This window comes from Equus przewalskii, chromosome 1 (genome assembly GCF_037783145.1).
Source record: "Equus przewalskii isolate Varuska chromosome 1, EquPr2, whole genome shotgun sequence".
In the NCBI taxonomy this organism is placed as follows: Eukaryota; Metazoa; Chordata; class Mammalia; order Perissodactyla; family Equidae; genus Equus; species Equus przewalskii.
This window is the reverse complement of record NC_091831.1, coordinates 83178835-83199981: the sequence shown is the minus strand read 5'-3', so window position 1 is coordinate 83199981 and position 21147 is coordinate 83178835. Positions and strand designations below refer to the sequence as shown.

The window sequence follows — 21147 nt, the reverse complement described above, 5'->3', positions numbered from 1 at the left end:
TAACTCATTTCCGGATGTGTTTTGATTTGTGCCGCTTCCTCAGAGAGAAGAACTTTTGGAAACCAGTTTTGAAGGCGGGGAGCGTGGAGGCAGTGCATGCTGGGAGGAGGATTGGGGGTCTTTAAATTCGACTTCTTCCCTGGCTGTCTTGTGTTTTCCCGGAGACAGGAAGCCAACGGCCTCTGTCGCCTGCTATTCTAAACTGCTTGGACTAGGAAGCTGTGTTCAATGCCTGCGCCCTGGTTAATAAGGCAGCAGGGAAGTCCTCAGGCCGGGCGGCCGCTAACTCTATAAGGACCACGAGGTGTGAGATGGTGCCCTTTGTGGGCACGAGGGAGACAGGCTTCCCTGCCCAGGAGCGTGTTGGGGCTGCATCGTTGTCCTTTGTGAGCCGCGTCCTCTCCTTGCCCTGAAACTGTGTAGCATAGCCAGGGCCCCCGCTGACACACAGACGTGGCAAGGGGCTGTGTGGGCAGGACCCAGGACGCGGGAGACAAAAGGGTGAGAGAGTCGGGAGAAGAGGTGGGGTTCTCTCCTCCTGCTCCAGCCCAGCCTTAGAGAGGAGCCACGAGGTCTTCCAGGGCCCCCTCACACTCCTTTCTGGATGGAGCATCTCACTGCTGTGGGGCTGGACTCTGCTGCCCTGGGGGGTTGGGACCAGTCTTCAGCAGGGATCTCGAGGGTGAAGGTCACCGTTTTTTGCTCTTTCCTAACTACATAGAGTCTGGTGGAGGAGTGGCTTAGTCCTGCCACAGCGCACCTGAACATGGGCCCCCCAGCACCCAGAGCCGCCTCCCTGGACCCTGGCCACCGTGGCCCTGTGCTGCCAGCCCCTTGTCAGGAAGCAGAGGTATATCCACTGTGCCCCCTCCTGACCCTCTGCCGCTCACATCTGGTACCCCGGGTCTCCTCTGCCTCCACGGCTTGCCCATGGCTGGTCTGCCACCCTCTCGATGCCCCCTGGGGCGGAGGCAGGAGGAGGAGATGGGCCCAGGATGCCACTGTGTTGCTTTCTCCCCGTAATGACCCTATGCCTGCCTACCTGGAGTGGGGTCGAGGATCCGCTGGTCCTGTCCTGCCCCAGAAAGCCGGCTTCTAGTCCTCTTCAGGTCCTTGATAATCCATTTGTCACTCACATTGTTACCACACAGCCCGGCTGGAGTTGTGTGGGCCTGCTGGCACCCATGGGTGCAAGTCAAAGGGGCTGCCCTCAGCCCTCCCTGCTCACTCCTGACGGACCTCCCTCCCCACCACAGCTCCAGGAGGGGCAGAGAAATAAGACGCCTTGGGCATCACATAATAATGCCCTTTCAGTGGAGAGGGGCCCCATTCATTCATTCATTCACGGCCTGCTGACTTTCCTCCCCAGGGGACAGGCCTGTTTGGGGCTGGAAGAGCAGAGAGCAGGGCGAGTTCCCTTCCCTACAGAACAGGGGGAGACTGATGGTGCAGAGGAAGACAGACACTGTGGCGGGGGTGCCCCAGGGACTGAGGAGATGCAGAGAGAGAGGTCAGGGGGCTTCATCTGACCGGGTGCCATCTGAGCAGGTCCTGGGGAGCCAGCGGGGTTTGCCAGGTGAGAAGGGGGCATTAGGAAGCGTGGACAACCTAACACACCACAGGCCCTTTGTCGAGGTTGGGGTCCAGGTGTCCACAGGCCAGGGGTACCCTGGCGGTTGGGTGATGACAGCCTGGCCCAGCCCCTCTCCCTGCAGGGCGGGGGGAGCCTTGAAGGGTCCTCAAGCAGGGGGAGATGTGAGAAGGTTGTGTGGCAGAGCAACGGCCCTGGCTGTGGCTGGGGCACAGATGGGGCAGGAGACTGTGGTGGGGATTCAGGCATGGAGGCAGAACCCCAAGATGAGGGAGAGAAGCTGGCAGTGGGGCCCAGAGCAGAGTGCTGTTAACTCAGGTCACTCATCCTGAGTCCCGATGATGTGGGCACAGGGTGGAGGGGCGGGGGGACAGAGCAGAGGGAGTCGGGAGTGGCTTCCAGATCTCTGGCCTGATTTCTGGAGGGAGGGGTGACTCTGTACGAGATGGGGACCTGGGGGCAGGAATGGCGGTGGCCAGGCAGCCCTGGGGAGGGCGGGGGTGATGAGCTCATTCCGGGGCACTGAGAGTTTGAGGGGCCTGCAGTCCATCGGAGCAGAGGCTGCTGGGCAGCTGTGGGTCCCCTGGCTCTGCCACCAGAGAGAGGCCTGGAGGGATTTTGTTTTTCTTCTTTTTTCTCCAGTCTTCAGTCTCCAAGCAGGTGACAGTGCAAGAAGGCTGAGGTCAGGAAGCTTGACCCTTTCACTTGGCCTGCTCACCTCTGTGCCTCTTCTAAGACCAGGCCCAGGACCTATTCATGATGTGGTGGAAACAGCGGGCGCCTCGGAGCCAGACACATGTGGGTTCAGATCTCGTCTGCTCCCTCCCCAGCTGCCCGAGACAGTGCAATTCGTTGTAAGAAAACAAGCCTGTGGCTGATTAGAGCAGAAAGGGGTGTCTTGAGAGGAGCCTGGGCTGCCTACTGTGTGTACGGGTAGGCTAGGGGCCCAGGCTGGGCAGTGGGCGGGACAAGGAGCTACTGGACAGGATCTCAATCACGGTCGGGCCGGGGAAACACCTCTTGGGGATGCTGCTGCTCCCGCCCCTGCTGACGGCAGGCATGGTCGTGCTGCCTTGTACACTAGGCACTGGCCACTCTGCTGTCCGGCTCCTTTGGGTCACTTCCTCCAGAAAAAACATCCTGCAGAGAAGCCTCTGATTGGTCCAGGCAAGACCATGTGCCTGTACCCCACTGTCAGGGAGCTGGGAAAGTGGGTTTCCTGAGGTCTAGCTTTTAGTGGGGAAATGAGGACAGCTGCCATTGGCTGGGCACTGGATTAACTCATTTAATCTTCATAGCCTCAAAGGTGCTATCACCTGTCCTATTGTACAGATAAGGAAGCTGAGGCCCAGAGAGGTGAAGTAAATTGCTCAGAGTCACACAGCTGAGAAGTGGCTGGACAGCCCTTCCCACCCTGTGTGCTGAAGCCAGAACCTGGGCTCCCAGCCACCTCACTGCTTCTTCGTCTGTTGCCCACAGATTCATACGTGGAGTGATTCCCTGAATGTCCAGAGGGGTGCGAATGCTGGGTGGCCTAAAGGAGGACGACTGTCCCCTGTGCTAGGTGTGTGACCCCGGTGAATTGTTGAGCTTCTCTGAGTCTCAGCTGACTCCTGCAGAGATGATAGTGACGGTTGTCCACGTGCTGTGAAGCTCTGAAGAGACAGCGTGCAGGTCCCCCAGCCTAAGGGCTGTGCCGCCCCTTCCGCTATTGAAGAGCCGCCAAGATCTTTGCCATCTGCGAACCCTACGGCACCTCGCCCGGCACCTGCCCCGGGAGAAACTGTCAATCACCCCAGTGGTGCACATCAAGGGGACCCAAATTCTGTGAAAGGAAAACCCCCGAAAAAAATTAAACAACCACTGCTGACCGCTAGGGTATGGTTAGTGACTCACTTATACAATTTATTTTATCTGGTTTACTTTATTTTTGGAATAATGACTGCTGCCTTTGAAGATAATGATGTATGCTCATTTTAAGGATTTCAGAAAAAAGGAAAAGAATAAAGAAGAAAGCTAAAATATCCCCCCTGATTCTGCCACCTAGAAGGAACCATTGTTTGATTTAGGGGATCATTAGAAAGCCGTGTGCGTGTGCTCGTGCACATGTATGAGAGAGAGAGGGGAGGGAGGAGAGAGAGCTCCTAGAATGTAAGCACGGAGAGGGGTCGCACATTTGCCTGGACATTAACAGACATAGTAAAGAAAAAGGTGAGACCACAGTGCACAGGCTGCTACTAAAATTCAGTCCTGCACTGAGTCTTCCTTGACTTTATCAGGAGAAGGAACTTGAGTGAAATCTTGCCTTTGGCTGTGGTGCTCCTCTTTAAACAGGGCGGGTTCAAGCTTTTCCAGTGGAGAAAGCTCCCCGCCCCCGGTGTTGGTGGTGGCCCAGAGGCGTGCCCAGATCCCACAGCTCTCTGGGGTCTGGGGAGGGGGTGGTGAAGTAGGGCTGTGTGGTGAAGTCAGCCGGGTGCCATGGGGGAAGCTGCCTGTGACAGCTGCAGCCTGGACTCACCGGACAGCAAGGCCAGACGGCACCAATACTTCATCCTCGCTCGGACATCGTAGAGCCTGGGGCTCCCAGAGCACTGACCGGGGCTGAGGTTCCCTCCACCCTCCTGGCCTCACCCCCACCGTGACTTGGGGCAGGGCCCTAGAGGTCTCTCACTTTTGGGTCCTAGTGACTCCAGCAGAGCAGGCTTGTGTGGCTCCCAGGGCACCAGCCAGGGGCCTTATTCACCCCTGGTCTCCTTGTCTCCTCCTGGGGTTTGCTCAGCTCTGGAGGAGGTCTTGGTGTCTGCATGCTGCCAGCTCCTCACCCTGTTAGGAAAGGGCATGGTGACCAGAGGCAGCACAGTGAGAGGCTGCACTTGGACAAACAGGGCAGGCACGCATACCGCCGCCCGGGGCTGCTCTCCCTTCCTCGTGGCAGGATGCTGTGTGGCAGGAGACCTCACTTTAGGGTCTGTGGCAGGAGCTGGAGAGCTTGGAGAGAAGCTGGAGGAAAACGCAGACTTGGTGCCCCATATTCACGTGTGTTCATTGCGCGTCCTTCGCCTGGGCACCAGGTGCCGTGCTGCGTGGCCGGCAGCAGGAGACGAGGACAAATACGTCGACTCCTGCCCCTGAGGGCTATGCAGCAGGGTGGGGACAGAAATGATCCCAGGGCAGAGGGGGAGAGGTGCTATAACAGGAAAGACGCAGGTGCAGGGAGGGTAAGGTGGGGCCAGTGTGCCGGGAGAGTGGACGTGCGTCACCTCTGGGCCTGCGCTGTCCCACACGGGAGCCACCAGCTTCCAGTGGCCCCGAGCAATAAACATGTGGTGCACAACAATGGGCATGTGCGCTAAGTGCAGCCCACACGTCAGATTCCAAAGACTTAGGGCAGTAACATTTCATTCGTAATAATTTTTAAGTTGAGTATGTGTTGAAATGAGACTACTGTGAATCTAGTGGGTTAAGCGAATTATACTATTAAAATTAACTTCACCTGTTCCTTTTTACTTTTCTTAAGTGTGGCTTCTGGAAAATGTCAAGTGACACGTGTGCCTGACATCTGTGGCTCACTTTGTGACTCTATGGGACAGAGGTGCTCTAGTTGACAGCATGAGGAAAAGGGGTTGGCCATTAAGAAGCATGGGTGCGGGCAGATCCGGACTTCCGCTCCCCAAAGTAACTACAATGGAGGGGTGGCCTTTGAAGGGGGCCAGCTGCTATCCTTAGGTGTCCAGAGAGGATACTGGCAGTGGTGAAGAGACTGATGGATGAGGCTAATCAGAGCTCAGCAGGGCCCTTTGCTGCCCCTCGGGGGCCTCAGGCAGGACCACATGCTGGAATGCCCTTGGGGTATGGCCCAGAGGTCCCGCCCACCCCGGGGCTCTGCTGAAAGAGGTCATCCCGGCAGCCCTGCAGGCCTGGGCTCCGCCTCGCCCTCAGCAGAGTGTGCTGGAGCATCTCCTTGGCTCTGGTGAGGGCGGCTTCAGCGGGGACAGCCACGTGGGGCATCACGCCCACCCCTTCCCAGGAGCTGCCATCCGCAACCCCCACTGAGCGGGCCGTGGGGATGGTGAGGTAGAGGTCGGTGTCATCCACGTGATAGGTTTGCGGCGGCTGGCAGCCCCCGCTGGTCACCTCCCCAACGACCACTGCCCGCCCCAGCCTCTTCATGATGTAGGTAAATTCCTCTGCAGCGCCAGCCGTCACGCTGCTGGTCAGAATGACCACATTCTTCTTGGAGCCGTAGCGTTCACCTGCAAGACAGAAGGCCCTTCAGCGTAGGGAGTCAAGGCATGACCCGGGGGCACCTGCCTTCTCCATGCTGTCTGCACCCTCCGAGAGAAGGGCTGAGATTTAGTTTTGCGTCCTTGTGTCCACCTGCAAGTCACTCCCCTTCTGTGAGCCCCAGTTTCTGCATCTGTAAGACGGGGATATGAATGTGTGCCCAATGCCCAGCACGCATGTGCTTGAGAGCTCCCTGATGCATGCTCTTTTATTGCCAAGTAATGGGAAAAAGCTTGACTTTCCTGAGTAAAGGGCATGTTTCCTCTTTACGAATAATTAGAATGCCTAAACTGACCCTATTCTCTTTTCACTTTGGACCCTCGGAGGAGCCAAATTTGTGGCTTGACAACTACACTCAAGGACAGAGACGCCCCATAGAAATACAACATGAGCCAGAATGTGAGCCACAGATGTCATTTCAAGTTTCCGAGTAGCCACATTAAGCAAGTAAAAAGAAACAGATGAAATGGACTTTAATAATGCCTCATTTAACTGGAGATAGCCAAAATATGTTCATCTCAAAATGTCATCACATGAAATTATTAATGAGATATTTTACATTCTTTTTTCTCATACAAAGTCTTCAAAGTATAGTGTGCACTTTACACTTCACACGTCACAATTTTTATGGCCATGTGTGGCATGTGGCTCCCATATTGGATGTTGCCTTTCCAGCACCCCATGATCTGCAGATCTGAGTTTGTTTTTAACTCCTGGTCTTGAATTTTTGTTTGAATTCAGAACTCTCATGGTTCTGATTTTTATTTGCATTTTGCAATATTATTGAATGTGTGTCCTGGATGGTCCCCCCGAATCCTTGTGTGATAAGGAGGTATACAAATGGAAACTGTGGGTGCTTTTCTGGTCATAGGTACCCCCTCCTTGGTCTTCCAGCCCCCCTTTTGTTGGGTGGGATCACAGCTTCCTTAGTTTGCCGAACCAGGCATGGGAGATGGTATGAGGCTGACCACCCGGGACGGGGCTGGGAAAGTCATGCGTGGCTCCACGGAGCAAGGGGCCTGCACGGCTCTGGGCCCAGGGCAGGTAATGGGGGACCCCTCAGAGTCCTGAAATTCCTTCAGGCAAGTGTGTGCAGCTGCTGCAAAGAGCTCAGGGAAGATGAATACGGGGAACCCCATGGGGTTTGGTGATGGACAGGGGGACCCTTCTTGTTCTGCATTCACCTTGAAGGCTGATGGTTGTAATGGTGAGAATGGGGGACCTTTTGGTTTTAGACAAACCAGTGTTCAAATTTTGGCACTTTCATTTTGGTTTTAGTAGCTGAGTGACCTTAGACGAGATATTCAACCCAGCTGAGACTCATTTTTCTCCTCTAGAAAATGAGCATAACGGTATGAGTCTGGGGGGGATTAAAGATCTTGTGTACAAAGGGCACAGCATAGGAGACGGGTTTGATATTCCATTTACTGTTACTTTTACCTGAACCTTAGCTATCGTTCCCTATTTTCCAGAAGCTTCTAGAATGAGAACAGGAAGTAGCAGCTTTCTCCACGCACCTGTGAGCTGAGAGTGGGTCCAGAGCTCACTGATGGAGTCGTTGGGCCGGCTGTAGATTTTGTCCAGCAGAATCGGAGGGCCTTCGTCATAGAAGAAGGAACACAGGGCGGAGATGGAGGAGGTGGGGCCACCGATGTTGAACCTGAGGGAAGGAGATGGAGGGCACCGAGGGGCTGAGCTCCCAGTGAGGCCCTTGGTCCCCCCGGGAGCCCTGGCTCTTTCCCCTGTCGAGGGTTGCAGTTCCAGGCAGTCTTCGTCGGGGGCCCCTTCCTCCTCCTATTTAATGCCTTGGTCAGCATTTCCCAGAGTACAAAACTCTTGAGAACGAGAGACTTTGTGGCCAAATTCATTTAGAAAATACAGGCATGCCTTGTTCCATTGTGTTTTGCTTTATCGCCCTTCACAGATATTGCGTTTTTGACAAATTGAAGGTTTGTGGCAACCCTTTGTTGAGCAAGTCTATCAGCACCATTTTTCCAACAGTATCTGCTCACTTTGTGTCACTGTGTCAAATTTTGGTAATTCTGGCAATATTTCAAACTTTTTCATTGTTATTATATTGTCATGGGGATCTGTAATGTTTCTATGGTAATTGTTTTGGGTGCTATGAATTGTGCCCATGTAAGACGGCTAACTTAAATGACAAATGTGTGTGTTCTGACTGTTCTCCTGACTGGCTGTTCCTCCGTCTCTCTCCCTCTCCTGAGACACGACAATAGTGCAACTAGGCCAATTAATAACCTCCAATGGCCTCTAAGTGTTCAAGAGAATGGAAGAGTCAACGTCTCTCAATTTAAATCAAAAGCTAGAAGCAATGGAGCTCAGTGAGGGAGGCATGTCGAGAGCTGAGACAGGCCGAAAGCTGGGCCTCCTATGCCAAATAGTTAGCCAAGTGTGAATGCAAGGGAGAAGTTCTTGAAGGAAATTAAAAGTGCCACTCCAGTGAACACACGAATGAGAAGAAAACAAAACAGCCTCATTGCTGATAGGGAGACAGTTGTAGTGGTCTGGACTGACGATCAAACCAGCCACCACATTCCCTTAAGCCACAGCCTAGTCCCGAGCCAGGCCCTCACTCTCCTCAATTCTGTGAAGGCTGAGAGAGGGGAGGAAGCTGCAGAAGAGAAGCCTGAAGCCAGCAGAGGTCGGCTCACGCGGTTTAAGGAAAGCAGCGTCTCCACGGCATAAAAGTGCAGGTGAAGCAGCAGGTGCTGATGCAGAGGCTGTGGCAAGTTCTCCAGAAGCTCCAGCTGAGATGGTAATGAAGGGGCTGCACTGAACAACAGACTTCCAACGCAGATGAAACAGCGTTCTATCGGAAGATGCCATCTAGGACTTTCACAGCTAGAGAGGAGAAGTCAGTGCCTGGCTTCAAACTTCAAAGGACAGGCTGACTCTCTCGTGAGGGGCTAATGCAGCTGGTGACTTTCAGTTGAAGCCAGCGCTCACTTACCATTCTGAGAATCCTAGGGCCCTTAAGAATTACACTAAATCTACTCTGCCTGTGCTCTATAAATGGAACCACAAAGCCTGGATGACAGCACATCTGTCTACATGGTTTACTGAATATTTGAAGCCCACTGTTGAGACCTACTGCTCAGAGAAAAGATTCCTTTCCAAATATTACTGCTCATCAACAGCCCACCTGGTCACCGAGGAGCTCTGATGGAGATGTACGAGGTTAATGTTGTTTTCATGCCCGCTAACACAACATCCACTCCGCAGCCCATGGATCAAGGAGTAACTTTGACTTTCAAGTCTTATGATTTAAGAAATACGTTTTGTAAGGCTATAGCTGCCATAGATAGTGATTCCTCTGATGGATCTGGGCAAAGTCAATTGAAAACCTCTAGAAAGGATTCACCATTCTAGATGCCATTAAGAACACTCATGATTCATGGGAAGAGGTCAAAATAACCCTCCTGGATGATTTCAAGGGCTTCAAGACTTCAGTGGAGCAAGTAACTGCAGATGGGGTGGAAATAGCAAGAGAACTAGAATTAGAAGTGGAGCCTGAAGACGTGACTGAGGTGCTGCCATCTGATGATAAAACTTTAATGGATGAGGAGTTGCTTCTCATGGATGTGCATGAAAGTGGTCTCTTGAAATGGGATCTACTCTTGAAGAAGATGCTGTGAAGATTGTTGAAATGACAACAAAGAGTTTAGAATATCACAGGAACTTTGTTGGTAAAGCAGTGGCATGCTCAGAGCTATGGAACCGTGTTGAGGATGAGAGAGCCTATGCCCGTCCCAGGCCATTTGGATTTGCCCTGTGGTAGGACCTCCCTGGGCCTCTGTCTCCTCATCTGGGAAATGAGGAGTGCAGGGCTGGCTGTGCGTTAGGAGCCTTTTCTGGTTGATGGTCTAGGATGGCCCTGCTGGGTTCAGGGCCCATGACCTCAGCCTCTGAACCTCCAAACCTTGGGCAGGAAGGATCTTAAAGCAAAGCACACCTGTAGGCTGGGCCTCTTCCTCTTTAAAAAATATGGATGGCACAGGTAAGCAGAGAGGGACTTAGCATGACAGTCGTTTGGATGTTCGATAGAGCATTTGAAGAGCAAAATGACGAGAGGTACCACAGGAACCCCCAATCTCGTGTTCTGGGCACACACCCTGGAGCCCTGGGAGACGTTTCATCTCCCAGGGAGGAAAGCCAGCCTCTGGGATCCAGAGCCACCTAGGGACCACTAAGAACCACGGGAATGTTGCAGGCCAGAGACCAGAGCTGGACTGGACACACCCTCTTGGCCAATCTTAGCCACGTCTCTCTGGCAGCCGGGGGTCAGTGGGGAAGGAAGCATCCACATCCCAGGGGAGCAGCATGCCCCTCCTTGTGTGGTGAAGGATGCCCAGGGCAAGTTCTCTCATGGACCTGGGAGTCACAGGAGGCCGGGGCCCGGCCACTGCCCAAGGGCATTCTTCCACTTTTCCCAAGGGAAACTCACTCTAGAAGCTGACACACACCTTTACAGAGGCAGAAGGGCGGAGGCTAGCTGAGAGCATCCCTCTGACTCTCATTTTGTGATGCAAAGAGTTCTTTTTACAACAATAGTGGCTAATTCGCAAATTCTCTCTGGGACTCCGGCTTTCTGGTTCTTGTGACCAGGGTGGTCATGGGCGGGTTTTGTATGATGAGAGGCACAGCCACAGGTGGAGGCCTTGCTGTCTCACACGTGCCTGATCATCAGAACCCCCTGGGGCCTGCCTGTTAAATAGACGGATCACTGGGCCTCGTGCCTGGAGCTTTGGACTCAGTGGGGCTGGGGTGGAGCCCTGGAATCGGTGTTTTTAAGGTTTCCCTTCCCCTCCCTCTCCACTGAGTCCTATGACGAGGCAAGTTTGCAGACCACCGAATTAGCCCAGTGATTCTCAGCCTGGAATGCACATTGGGATCATATGAGGAGCTGAAAAGAATCTACAGGTGCTGGGGCCCCACCCGGCCAATTACTCCAGAACCTCTGGGCTAGGGCCAGAGCCCTGATGGCCGGGTCACCTAGCCCTCTCAGCTCCCGTCCTGTGTCTCAAGTCCTTTTTCTTCCCTCCTAGGCCCGTAGCTTTGACTGTTCTCCATCAGCTGGCCTGGCCAGCTTGGAACCGCTGGCCCCTGGCCCACTGACCTCATGTCGACAATCATGGCGTCCGTGTGCACAATCTTCTTCCAGACGTGCTCCACCAGCAGCTCGGAGACCTGAGTGAGCAGCTCATTGTCTGCGAACATGTCGAATCGCAAGTAGCCGATGTTGTCTTCAAGCACGTTCGTGTGGAAGGAGAACTTGATCAGGTCTTCGAAGGCCTCAGGGGAGGGAATCTGAAAGATCGGGAGGTGCAGCCCAGCATCAGGAGAGGAGTGGAGCTGAGAGCGTGGGAAAGTGGGCACCTAGGATTTCCTTCGTGTCGTGAGAAATATTGAGGGTATGGGAAGGGAACGAACATTTCTGAAGGAGGCGGGAGGTGCCAGGGCCTTTTCCGATGGTGTCTAGGAAGTTACCCCGTTGGCTGGCCTGGGATGTGAACCCACGTGTGGTCAGCAGCCTCACCACAGAGAGTGCTCATATGTGCCCATCCCACGCCCTGGTGTCCGGAGCTGAAAGGCCCATGGTCTCCACTTTGACTCCCCCGATCTCACCAGACACTTCTTGACGTCCCTGAGCATCCTCCCTGGGCAGGGAGGGAAGACATTCCTGCGCCCCTGAGTCTTTACCAGGGGCCTGGTCCTGTGCTGAACACATTGTAGTCCTTTTCTTCACCCCCACGGCCAACTTGTGGAGGAGACACCATTATCCCTTCTTTTCAATGAGGAAACAGAAGCACAGAGTGATTAAGTAACTTGCCCAAAGCCACACAGCCAGTAAGTGGTGAAATCAGAATCTGAATCTACATGTCGCACCAAACTGTGAGCTCTGACTACGCTGGAAAGGAGTGAGCTGTTGGTTTAGAATCTGGAGACCTCACGAGCCTAGTACAGGGATGGCACTTCCAAGGTTCCCCCAGCATGCCTGGGCCTCCGCTACTCTCTCCAAGGCTGCTGGAGGGCGGCAGGCTCTGTGAGCGGGGCTGAGAGCAAGGAGCTGGCAGGGACCCCACTGTTGACGGGGACACCTGGTCTCCAGGCCCTGCTCCACCCTCAGTCTCAAGCTCTTTGGCCACAGGTCACACTCATCTGCACCCTTCCAGGCCTCAGTTCCCCTTTTTGTAAAATGGGATAACCATTGTGCAGTAGATGCTTTTGGTGCCCTCAGCCCTCGTCTGATTTCAGCTGCAGCTGGACCCCTGCAGACAGGGCCAGGCCTCCAGCACAGCCCTGTGTCTTTCTACTCTCTGCTTCAGAACCTGCTTCAAGCTGCCTCTGAGTTCGAGAGTTCATGTCTCTGGAAGGACCCTCAAGCCATCGAGGACTGGCACTGTTGGGGGGCATTCCTCACACATGTCAGGGGCCCGTTGGAACCTTCAGAGGCAACGGCCTCAGTCATGCACCCACTTGTCAGCTTTTCCTCCTTTTCCCACTTTCCCTGCCCCCTCTCTGGGCTTCAGCGCCACCTCCCACCCAAATGGCCTGCCCCGAAGCTCTTTGTCTCGGGACCCGCTTTCAAGGCACCCAAGACAGCTGGGGCCTGCCTGCTCGCCGTGACTGTGCGGTGAGTCACAGATGGTGGACGGTGTGGAGAGGTGTTGTAAATGCTGCTTTGGATGGAGCTCTCCTCCTACGGGAACTGGGTGGGCCCTGAGGCTGACCGTGGCCCCAGTCTGCAGACTCTGTCCGTCATCCACCCAGCAGCAAGACCCTCAGCCTTGATGCACCTTTTCAGTGTTGCCCAGAACTGCAGTGCTGGTTTCAAATATTTCATCACAAGAGCCTCGCTTAGAATCGCCGGTCCAGCCACCCCCTGGATCAGGCGGCACCCCCACCCAGCCCCCTCCTTTGGGATGTAGTGCTTCGCGTTGTGGGAGGAGACGAGCAGGCAGCCAGTGCCTAGCGAGGAAGGCTCACCACTCTGGCTTTCTGGGCTGGGCCCCGGCCCCCCTGACCATTCCGGGGCCTGTGTCCAGGCTCCACGCTCCAGCTGCCAGGCAACTGTGAGGCCAGGGCCCCCCGCCTGCCTCCCCGTCTCCCACCCTCCCACTCGTTCACAAGAACTGCAAAGCCCTGAGGCAGGAGAGTGGTGAGCATGAACACATGCTGCACGTTTCCAGAGGACAAAATTGAGGTGACTTCACGCGACCTATTGACCCCAACACTGGTAAGGAGAGGCCCAGCGAGTCCTTGCCTCCCACCCAGCCAAGAGAGAAGCGCCTTCTGCACCAGGGCTGCTCCGACTGAGTTCCTGTGGGTGCCAGGGTTCTACAGAGGTGCTCAGGGACCCCACGGGCATAGGGAGTTGATGGGAAAAGATGGGATGGGTGACAACTTAAACACAAAAGCAAGTCTAGAAGCCTTTGTCCCGCACCATGCACAGAGCCCGGGGCGTGAGGACAACTGGCCAACTCATTCCTGGCACCGTGCGGGCCGAGCCCCCCGTGATTCTCACCTGCATGGGCACAATCCCAGGAATTCGGTCCTTGGCATCCTCGGGGATGTGGGCCGTCTTCAGGTGTGGGTCCCCGGAGAGCATCTGCAGGTCGGCCTCCAGCATCTCGGCCAGGGCGCCTTCGGAGGTCACCCTGGCATAGCGGCTCTGCATGCGGCTCAGTTTGGCAGCCACCTTGGCCCCCAGCTCGGGGGAGGCGTAGTTATCGGCCACCAGCTTCCCGGCCGTCTGCAGCACGGTGGGCACCTTGGCGCGCAGGGCCACTATGTCCCGGGCTGTGGAGAGGGCCTCGCTCATGGGCACTGTGATGTCGGGCTCCACTCCAGCCAGGTCCCAGGCCTCGCCTGTGGTGGCGCTCAGGGCCATCTGTGTGGGCATGGAGGCATACAAGGGGCTGCTGCCCACCTGGTAGATGCCCACGGAGAGCGCCCCTCCAGCCGTGGGCTCCCCGATGACAGTGGCCCTCTGCAGGTCCTGCATGGTGTGAGCAAAAGCCTCGGCCGCAGATCCACTGGTGTGGCTCATCAGGATGTAGAGGTCCTTGTGGGAGCCGTAGCGCTGGCCTGCCACTTGGCGCACGGTCCACACCTCCGTGACCCTTGAGGTGGCCCTATCAAAGACGGAGTAAAGGTGCTGGTGGGGCTCGGCCTCAAAGAAGTAGGAGCAGAGCAGCGGCACCGCCGTGGAGTAGCTGCCGGGGTTGTAGCGCAGGTCGATGATCAGCGCGGCCGTGTCCACCAGCCTTTGCCACACCAGCTGCACCAGCTGTGGCCCGATGGCCCTCACCGTCTCCAGCTCGGCCATGGCATCGAAACGCAGGTAGCCCAGCTGGCCGGGCAGCACCTCGGTCTTGAACAGAGCCTCGATGAGATAGGAGAGTTCCTCTGGGGAGGGGACAGCGGGAGGGGGCGGGGGCGCCTCTTCAGCCGCGAGCTCGCCCGGGCTGTGGAACACCAGCAGCCGGTGGTCTCCAGACATCTCCTGCAGGTCGGCCGTGAGCTGGGAGGCCAGCGACTCCAGGTCCACCGCTGTGCGGTAGGCCCCCTGAGCCAGCTTGGCTTGCAGCAGGGCACCAGTCTGCCCGACCACCTCTGGTCGGGCGTAGTGGGCCTCCAGGAGGTGTCCTGTGCCCTCCACCAGGGCCCCCAGGTTGCGGTGGAACTCCAGCACCTCCTGGGCTCTGTCCAGGGCCTCCTCGGCCAGCACGATGGCGTCGGGCACCACGCCACCTCCCAGCCAGCATTCGCCGTGGTTGTCGATGAAGGTGAGCACGGGCACCGTGAGGGCCAGGCCACCCTCGGGCGTCTCCAGCAGGGGCACCGTGCAGGTGTGCAGCAGGCTGCCGGCGGTGATCTCACCCACCAGCGTGGCCCAGCCCAGCGACTGCATGAGGAAGGCCAGCTCTTCGGCGGCGGTGGCAGTGCGGTGGCTGGTGAGCAGGTACACCCCTCGCTGGGTGCTGTAGCGCTGGCCCAGCAGGTCCGTGTGGCTGAAGTGCTCCTGTGTGACGTTGGTGCGACGGTCGTAGGTGGTGAAGAGGCGCACGGGGCCGGGCTCAGGGCCCTGGAAGTAGGAGAGCAGCAGGGGCACGGCGGAGGACGGCCCCCCGGGGTTCTGGCGCAGGTCCAGGATGAGGTGCTCCGTGTCCTGCAGCGGCTCCCACACCTGGCGCACGATGTACGGGCCCAGCGGGCCCAGCACGGAGGCGTCGGCAAAGCTGTCGAAGCGCAGGTAGCCCACGTTCCCCGGCAGCACGGACACCTGGAACACGGCATCCACCAAGGCCTGCAGGGCAGCCTCATCCACGGGCACTGCGGGGGCTATCTCTGGGGGGGCATCAGCTCCAGCCTCCAGCCCGGGAGGGGTCTCTTTGGACCTGACGACCCACACCAGGAGCCTGGGGTCCTCGGAGACAGCCTGCAGGCCAGCGTTGAGCTTAGCGACCAGATCGTCCTCAGAGACCACTGAGGAGAAGTCCATGCTGGCCAGGTGGTGCAGCAGGGCAGGCACGCGGTCCACCAGCGTGTAGTAGTCCTGTAGGGCCTCCTTCAGGCGTTGGATGACTCCTGGCAGGGCACGGCGCAATGTGAGGATGGCCAGGGCTTTCTCTAGGGCCTGCTCGGCCGGGGTCCCCACACAGGGCAGAACTCCACTGCCCTCCCATGTTTGGCTGCCCCCGCCCAGGGGCCCCAGGGACCTGGACACGGGCACTGTGAGGAAGAAGTCGGACTGGCCTATCCTCAGCTTCTGGAGGTCCAGGGCACCTCCCACGGTCCGCTCACCCACCACGATGGCCCTGCGCATCTGTTTGAGGATGTAAGCAATGTCCTCGGCCACGCCCCCGGTGTGGCCACTGGTGAGGACCACCACATCCCTGTCGGCACTGTACCTCTCTCCCAGGACCTCGGGCAGGGTCCAGATCTCAGTGGTCGTATTGGAGGGGCGGTCGTAGATGGTGTCCACGTGCAGGACCGTGTTTCCTGGGTGCAGGTAGGAGATGATATAGGGGATGCCGGAAACGTGGCCCCCAGTGCAGTGCCGGAGGTCCAGCACCAAGGCAGAGGTGCCCATGAGCTTCCTCCAGACATTGTCCACCAGGAAGCCCCCCAGCTTGCTCACCACCTCCTGGCCCGGGATGTCGTCCACTCGCAAGTAGCCCACGTCGCCCTCCAGAATGTCATAGCGGATGCCCTCCTGCAGCCGAGCAAGCAGTTCCTCTTGTGTGAGGTTGGTGAGTGCCGGGGCTTTCTTGGGAGCCTCGAGCGTGCTGGGCTCATAGGAGATGACCAGCCGAGGGTCGTTCAGGGAGTTTTGCACCCCGGCTGTCAGCACTTGGGCCAGTGTCTGTGGGTCTGAGATGGCCAGGATCTCTTGGCTCTTGATGGCCTGCTCAATGGCTTCCTGCATCCCCATCAGGTTCTCCGGGAAACAGTAGTTGTCCAGGAGGACCTTGGCCATGTCCAGCACCAGGCTCGGCTGGAACAGGTGCGTGGGGCCAGCCAGGCCACAGAGCAGCATGGACAAGATCAGGGCCCATTCTCTCATCATGGGGATCCAGAAGGAGGGCTGGCTCCTGTGCAGACGCTCCCTAAACTCTGCACAGCTCTGCACTGCACGGCTGTCGTCTTTCCTGTCCTTCTCAGCCGGCGGACAGAAGGTCTGGGGAGTTGGGGTGCGGCTTCCAGCTCCGGTAAGCCTTTAATCCTGTCTAATGCAAGCACATCAGCCCCGGGGACTGGGGAGAAGGGGCTGAGGTGGTTTGACCCAGAAGGTGTGTTGGACCTCCTCTCACTGTGCCACCTCTGTGTATGATAAGGTGAATAACTGTCGTGTCCTGGGAGCCCCTGCCACATGCCAGGCACTGTGCTCCATGCTTTATGAGCTGACAGTCCTCACCAGAGCCTCGCAAAGTAGAGTCATTAACCACTCATCAATAGCATTGCCCCACCACACTGTGGGATCCAGGACTCTGGAATTAGGTGGAACGTGGAGGCCTGGTTCTGCCACTCTCTACTCTGTGGCCTTGCAGAAGTGTCTTACTGATTGTGTCAATTAAGTGAGAAAATATGTATAAAACACCTCACAGGGTCAGGCAAGGAGAAGGCACTTGATGGCTGATGAGTTCTCCGTGTTCGATATTATCTCTGGTTTACGGCTAAAGAAGGAGAGTTCAGTAGCCAACTGAAGCCCACCATCTTAGGCAGGGAGCTGTGGGGGCAGCGAGAAGAAGCCTGTGGGGCCACAGTCAGCTCAGGCCACACACAACTTGAGTCTAAGGCCGCCGTCCACGTCGGAGCTTGAAGTTTACTCCTAGTCCTGCTAATGCCTCCAGGAAACCCGAGTGGCCCCCTCGACATCTTTCAAACAGTGGGATGAGATGTCTGGACCTCAACACGGGTGTGGTGAGTGGGAGGGGCATCTGCCTTCCAGACACCGTGGGACCCGTGACCGCACGTCAGATGAAGTTAGCTCTGAGATCTAACAGGCGTCCGTTCTTCCAGCTAACGAAGACCCCTGCTGGTGGGGGCTCAGCCCGCGGCCCACTGCTTGCAGGGAGAACAAAGCCGCAGGACTTGTCTCTCTGGGGTCCCAGATTTCACAGGTATCCAGATCACCCCCGCACCTGCAGGGAGCTCACGAGCCAGTCCCGGGTGACCTGCTGACTCTCGGGCTCCCAGCTCCTGCTCCTTAGCCTAGAAGAGACATGGGTCCTGCTTGTGACGGACTCTCCACAGATATCCAAAAATACCTGCCACCGAGCCTAGAACCTAGAACTTCTGCTTTTAGGGGTCCCTCTGGGGGAGGGCACTGCCCTCAATTAACAGAAGAGCAACTAGGGCTCAGAGTGCTGTCGGTGGCGCAGCCAGGGAAGAGCGCTGGGCGAGCGCCTGGCTCGGCCCTTCTCGCCTCCCCCTTGTCCCAGCACACTTCCTGGGCCCTGCGGGCAGCAGGCCAGCGCACGTGTGCCTCAGCAGGCAGCCGGAGGAGGTGGTCTGGGGGACAAGGGGGCTTTCTCAGCACCCTCGAGAGCCACAATCCGCTCTCTGGAAATGATTATCTGAGGATGTTTACCAAGTGGTTTATGAAGGCCAAGAGGTCAATTAGCTAAAACAAACATATTTTTAGCTCATTAGGATTTGTTTAATGCCCAAGTGACATATGGTCGCATCACTCCACCATTTGCAGCCAATGAACTGAGCCCGATTTATTATAATAATGAGGCCTCCTTAGTCCCCGCCTCCCCTCGGGGCATCACAACTCAGAGCGTACCATCCCGGGCCTCTGAGGGCACTGTTCTGTCATCACGGAGCCCAGGCAGAGCCTCTAGACCTGGAAGAAGTCTCTTATTGGGGAAAGCGCTGTTCCCAGACCCTTCTTAAAGTGCAGTCTCTGAACGGGACGCCTGGAGCTGTTGCTGGGCTGCGATTTGTGTGGAAGGCTCAGAGCCGGGTCTGCTTCAAGTCACAGGGTGCCTGAGTCAGGCTGTGCCTGCAAGGGGAGGCGAGGTGTCCTCCTGTGGGTGTGGCCTGAGGCCAGAGAGAGGAAATTCTGTCCCAGGAGTCCTCCAAACTCTCCAGGGGACCTGGAGGTGAGGGGGAATGTAAGCAGGTGGCAGCCGGCAGAGGAGAGCATGCTCTGGGCAAGCCCCAGAGTGGGATCCAGGAGGATCTCTACATCTTCCCGTCCGGCCCCTGCCAGCTGTCGGCCCTGGGGGCTGCAGAGTCCCTTTGCAATCTTGGGGTTGAGTCTGAGTCGGGACTGAGTCAGAAGTCCCTGCCTCCCCTCACTTGTACAAGCACATGGGCACGAGGGGTCAAGAATGTGCGTTTAGGAGCCACCCCAAACCCTCCTGCTTTCTAGTGTAGAGACTTCGATTAGACAACATGACTTCTCTGTGCCTTGGCTTCCTCAAAAGGGAACCGGGATGAGGAGAAGAGCCTTGCAGTATTGTTGTAAGAGCATTAGCGAGTATAATAAAGAAGCCGAGGTCACAGCAGGAGTTGAAGAGTGGCAGCCATGATCGGACCTCCCCTGTGGGGTTGGGAAGAGATACTCCAAGAGGCTGGGGTTGTCTTTGGGACCCTCCGGTACTGAGTGCTTCTGAGGTCCCAAACCTTCTGTGTGTGTCTGGAGAGACTTTACACCTGAGAAATACCCAGTCCTGGTGCTTACTCCAAAGCACCCCACACAGTGACCAGAGCATCAGATTCAAAAGGGAATGATGGCATAAAAAGTGTGCTGTTAGGATGATCAAAGGGAACAGGCCTGAAGCCTGGGCGAGCTAGGAAGGAGTGAATCACCTCTTACAATATAGATTCACTCTTTCCACTTCGCTTGTCTGTTTGGCTATTTATGCATCCACCCAACCATCCATCCATCCCTATCCATCCATCCATCCATCCACCCACCCATCCATTCTTCCATCCAACCATCCATCCATCCATCCATCCATCCAACCGTCCATCCATCCATCCATCCAACCGTCTATCCATCCATCCATCAATCCATCCATCCATCCATCCATCCATCCATCCACCCATCCATCCTTCCATCCAACCATCCAACAATCCATCCATCCCTATCCATCCATCCACCCATCCACCCCCATTCATCAGTCTATCCATCCATCCATCCAATTATCATCTATCTATCTGTCATCTATCTAATCTATTGTTTTATGTTAGCGTTTCCCTCAATGGTCACTATGGACACTTTCAAGTAGTATAGCAAATATCCGCATCCCATCTACCTAGATTCTACCACTGACATTTTATTACCCTTTGTTATGTCACCTTTGTCTCTCTGGCCCCCTCTCTAACCCTCAAGCCCACATATTTTTTGGATGCATTTCAAAGCAAGTTGAATCTTGACTTTATTTGTTTTAATCCTTTTTTGTTTTAATTTTTTTAAAATAAGAGTGAAACATACTCATTTTCACAAGTTAAATAATTCATAAGTGCATGAACAATCTTTTACCAGAGCCTGTCTAATCCGGCCAATCATAACAGTTTAACGTGTAGCTGTCCTCACCTTTCTCTGTGTTCACACGTGGAAACACATCTGTAGGAAATAAATCTGTCCATCCACCTATGGTTGCCCATCCATCCATCCATCTATCTATTGTCACCTCATAATAGTATACACAGTAATTTGCATTTCGTTTTACTCATTTAAACATACGGCAGAAACAGCTTTCCAAGTTGAAGCGCATACGTAATGTTCATCCTTTTAATGTCTGTGTAATAGTCCTCGATAATTTACTGATCCATTCCCCTAGAGAGGGATATTTTGAGTTCTTTCTGTTTTTGCTTCTGTAAACAATATTGTGATAAATGTTCTCGAACACGTGTTCATAAGGACTGGGGCTTCTTATTTCTGAAGAAGAAATCAAAGAGCATGTGCACTCTTTATTTGATTTTTTTCTTTATTGTATTTTCCAGTAACTTTTAAATTATATGATAAATGTATATTTTTTACAGCTCTATGTATAATTTACATACAATAAACTTCCTGTATTTGAAGCGTACGGTTTGGTGAGTTTTGACGTGTGTGTATACACCCTTGAAACTATCACCACAATCAAGATAATGCATATTTCCTTCACCCTCAAGTTTTCCTCGTGCCCCTTTGTTATCCAATGGCCCCTGCATCTCCATCTCCAGGTAAACACTGGTCCACTTGCTGCCATCACTATAGATTTGTTTGCATTTTCTAGAATTTTATATAAATGGAATTATACCATGTGCACTGCTTTTTGTCTGTCTCTTCTTACTCAGCATAATGATTTTGAGATTCACTTATGTTGTTGAGTGGACCATTAGTTTATTTGTTTTATTGCTGAGAAGTAGTCTGTTCCCTAGATATACCACAATCTGTTATCCCCTCACATGTTGATAGCCCTGCAGGTTGCTTCCAGTACATAACTATTACAAATAAAGCTGCTGTGAATATTTAAGTATAAGTCTCTGTGTGGACATATGTTTTTATCTTCACTAGGAAAGGAATGTATGTTTGTTTTAAGAAACAATCTGTTTTCCAAAATTTAAATTTCTACCAGCAACACATGAGACTTCCAATTCCTCCACACCAATGCCAACAATTGGTATGTATGGTCACGCTTTAATTTTAGGCATTCTAAAGTTGGAGGACTCACACTACATGGTTTCAAGATGTACTACAAGCTATAGTAACCAAGACGTAGTATGGGTGAAAAGGTAACGGTGAA

The 21147-nt window shown here is 54.8% G+C and overlaps 1 protein-coding gene across 1 annotated transcript; it reads right to left on the bottom strand.

The window, feature by feature from the left end:
• Positions 1 to 5292: 5292 nt before the first annotated feature.
• Positions 5293 to 20861, bottom strand: RBP3 (retinol binding protein 3). Its single transcript, XM_008530266.2, has 4 exons — positions 13422 to 20861; positions 11013 to 11203; positions 7393 to 7535; positions 5293 to 5844 (listed from the first exon to the last, which is right to left on the bottom strand). The coding sequence occupies exons 1-4, from the start codon at positions 16467 to 16469 to the stop codon at positions 5408 to 5410; spliced, it is 3819 nt and encodes a 1272-aa protein (XP_008528488.2). The 5' UTR covers positions 16470 to 20861; the 3' UTR covers positions 5293 to 5407.
• Positions 20862 to 21147: the final 286 nt, after the last annotated feature.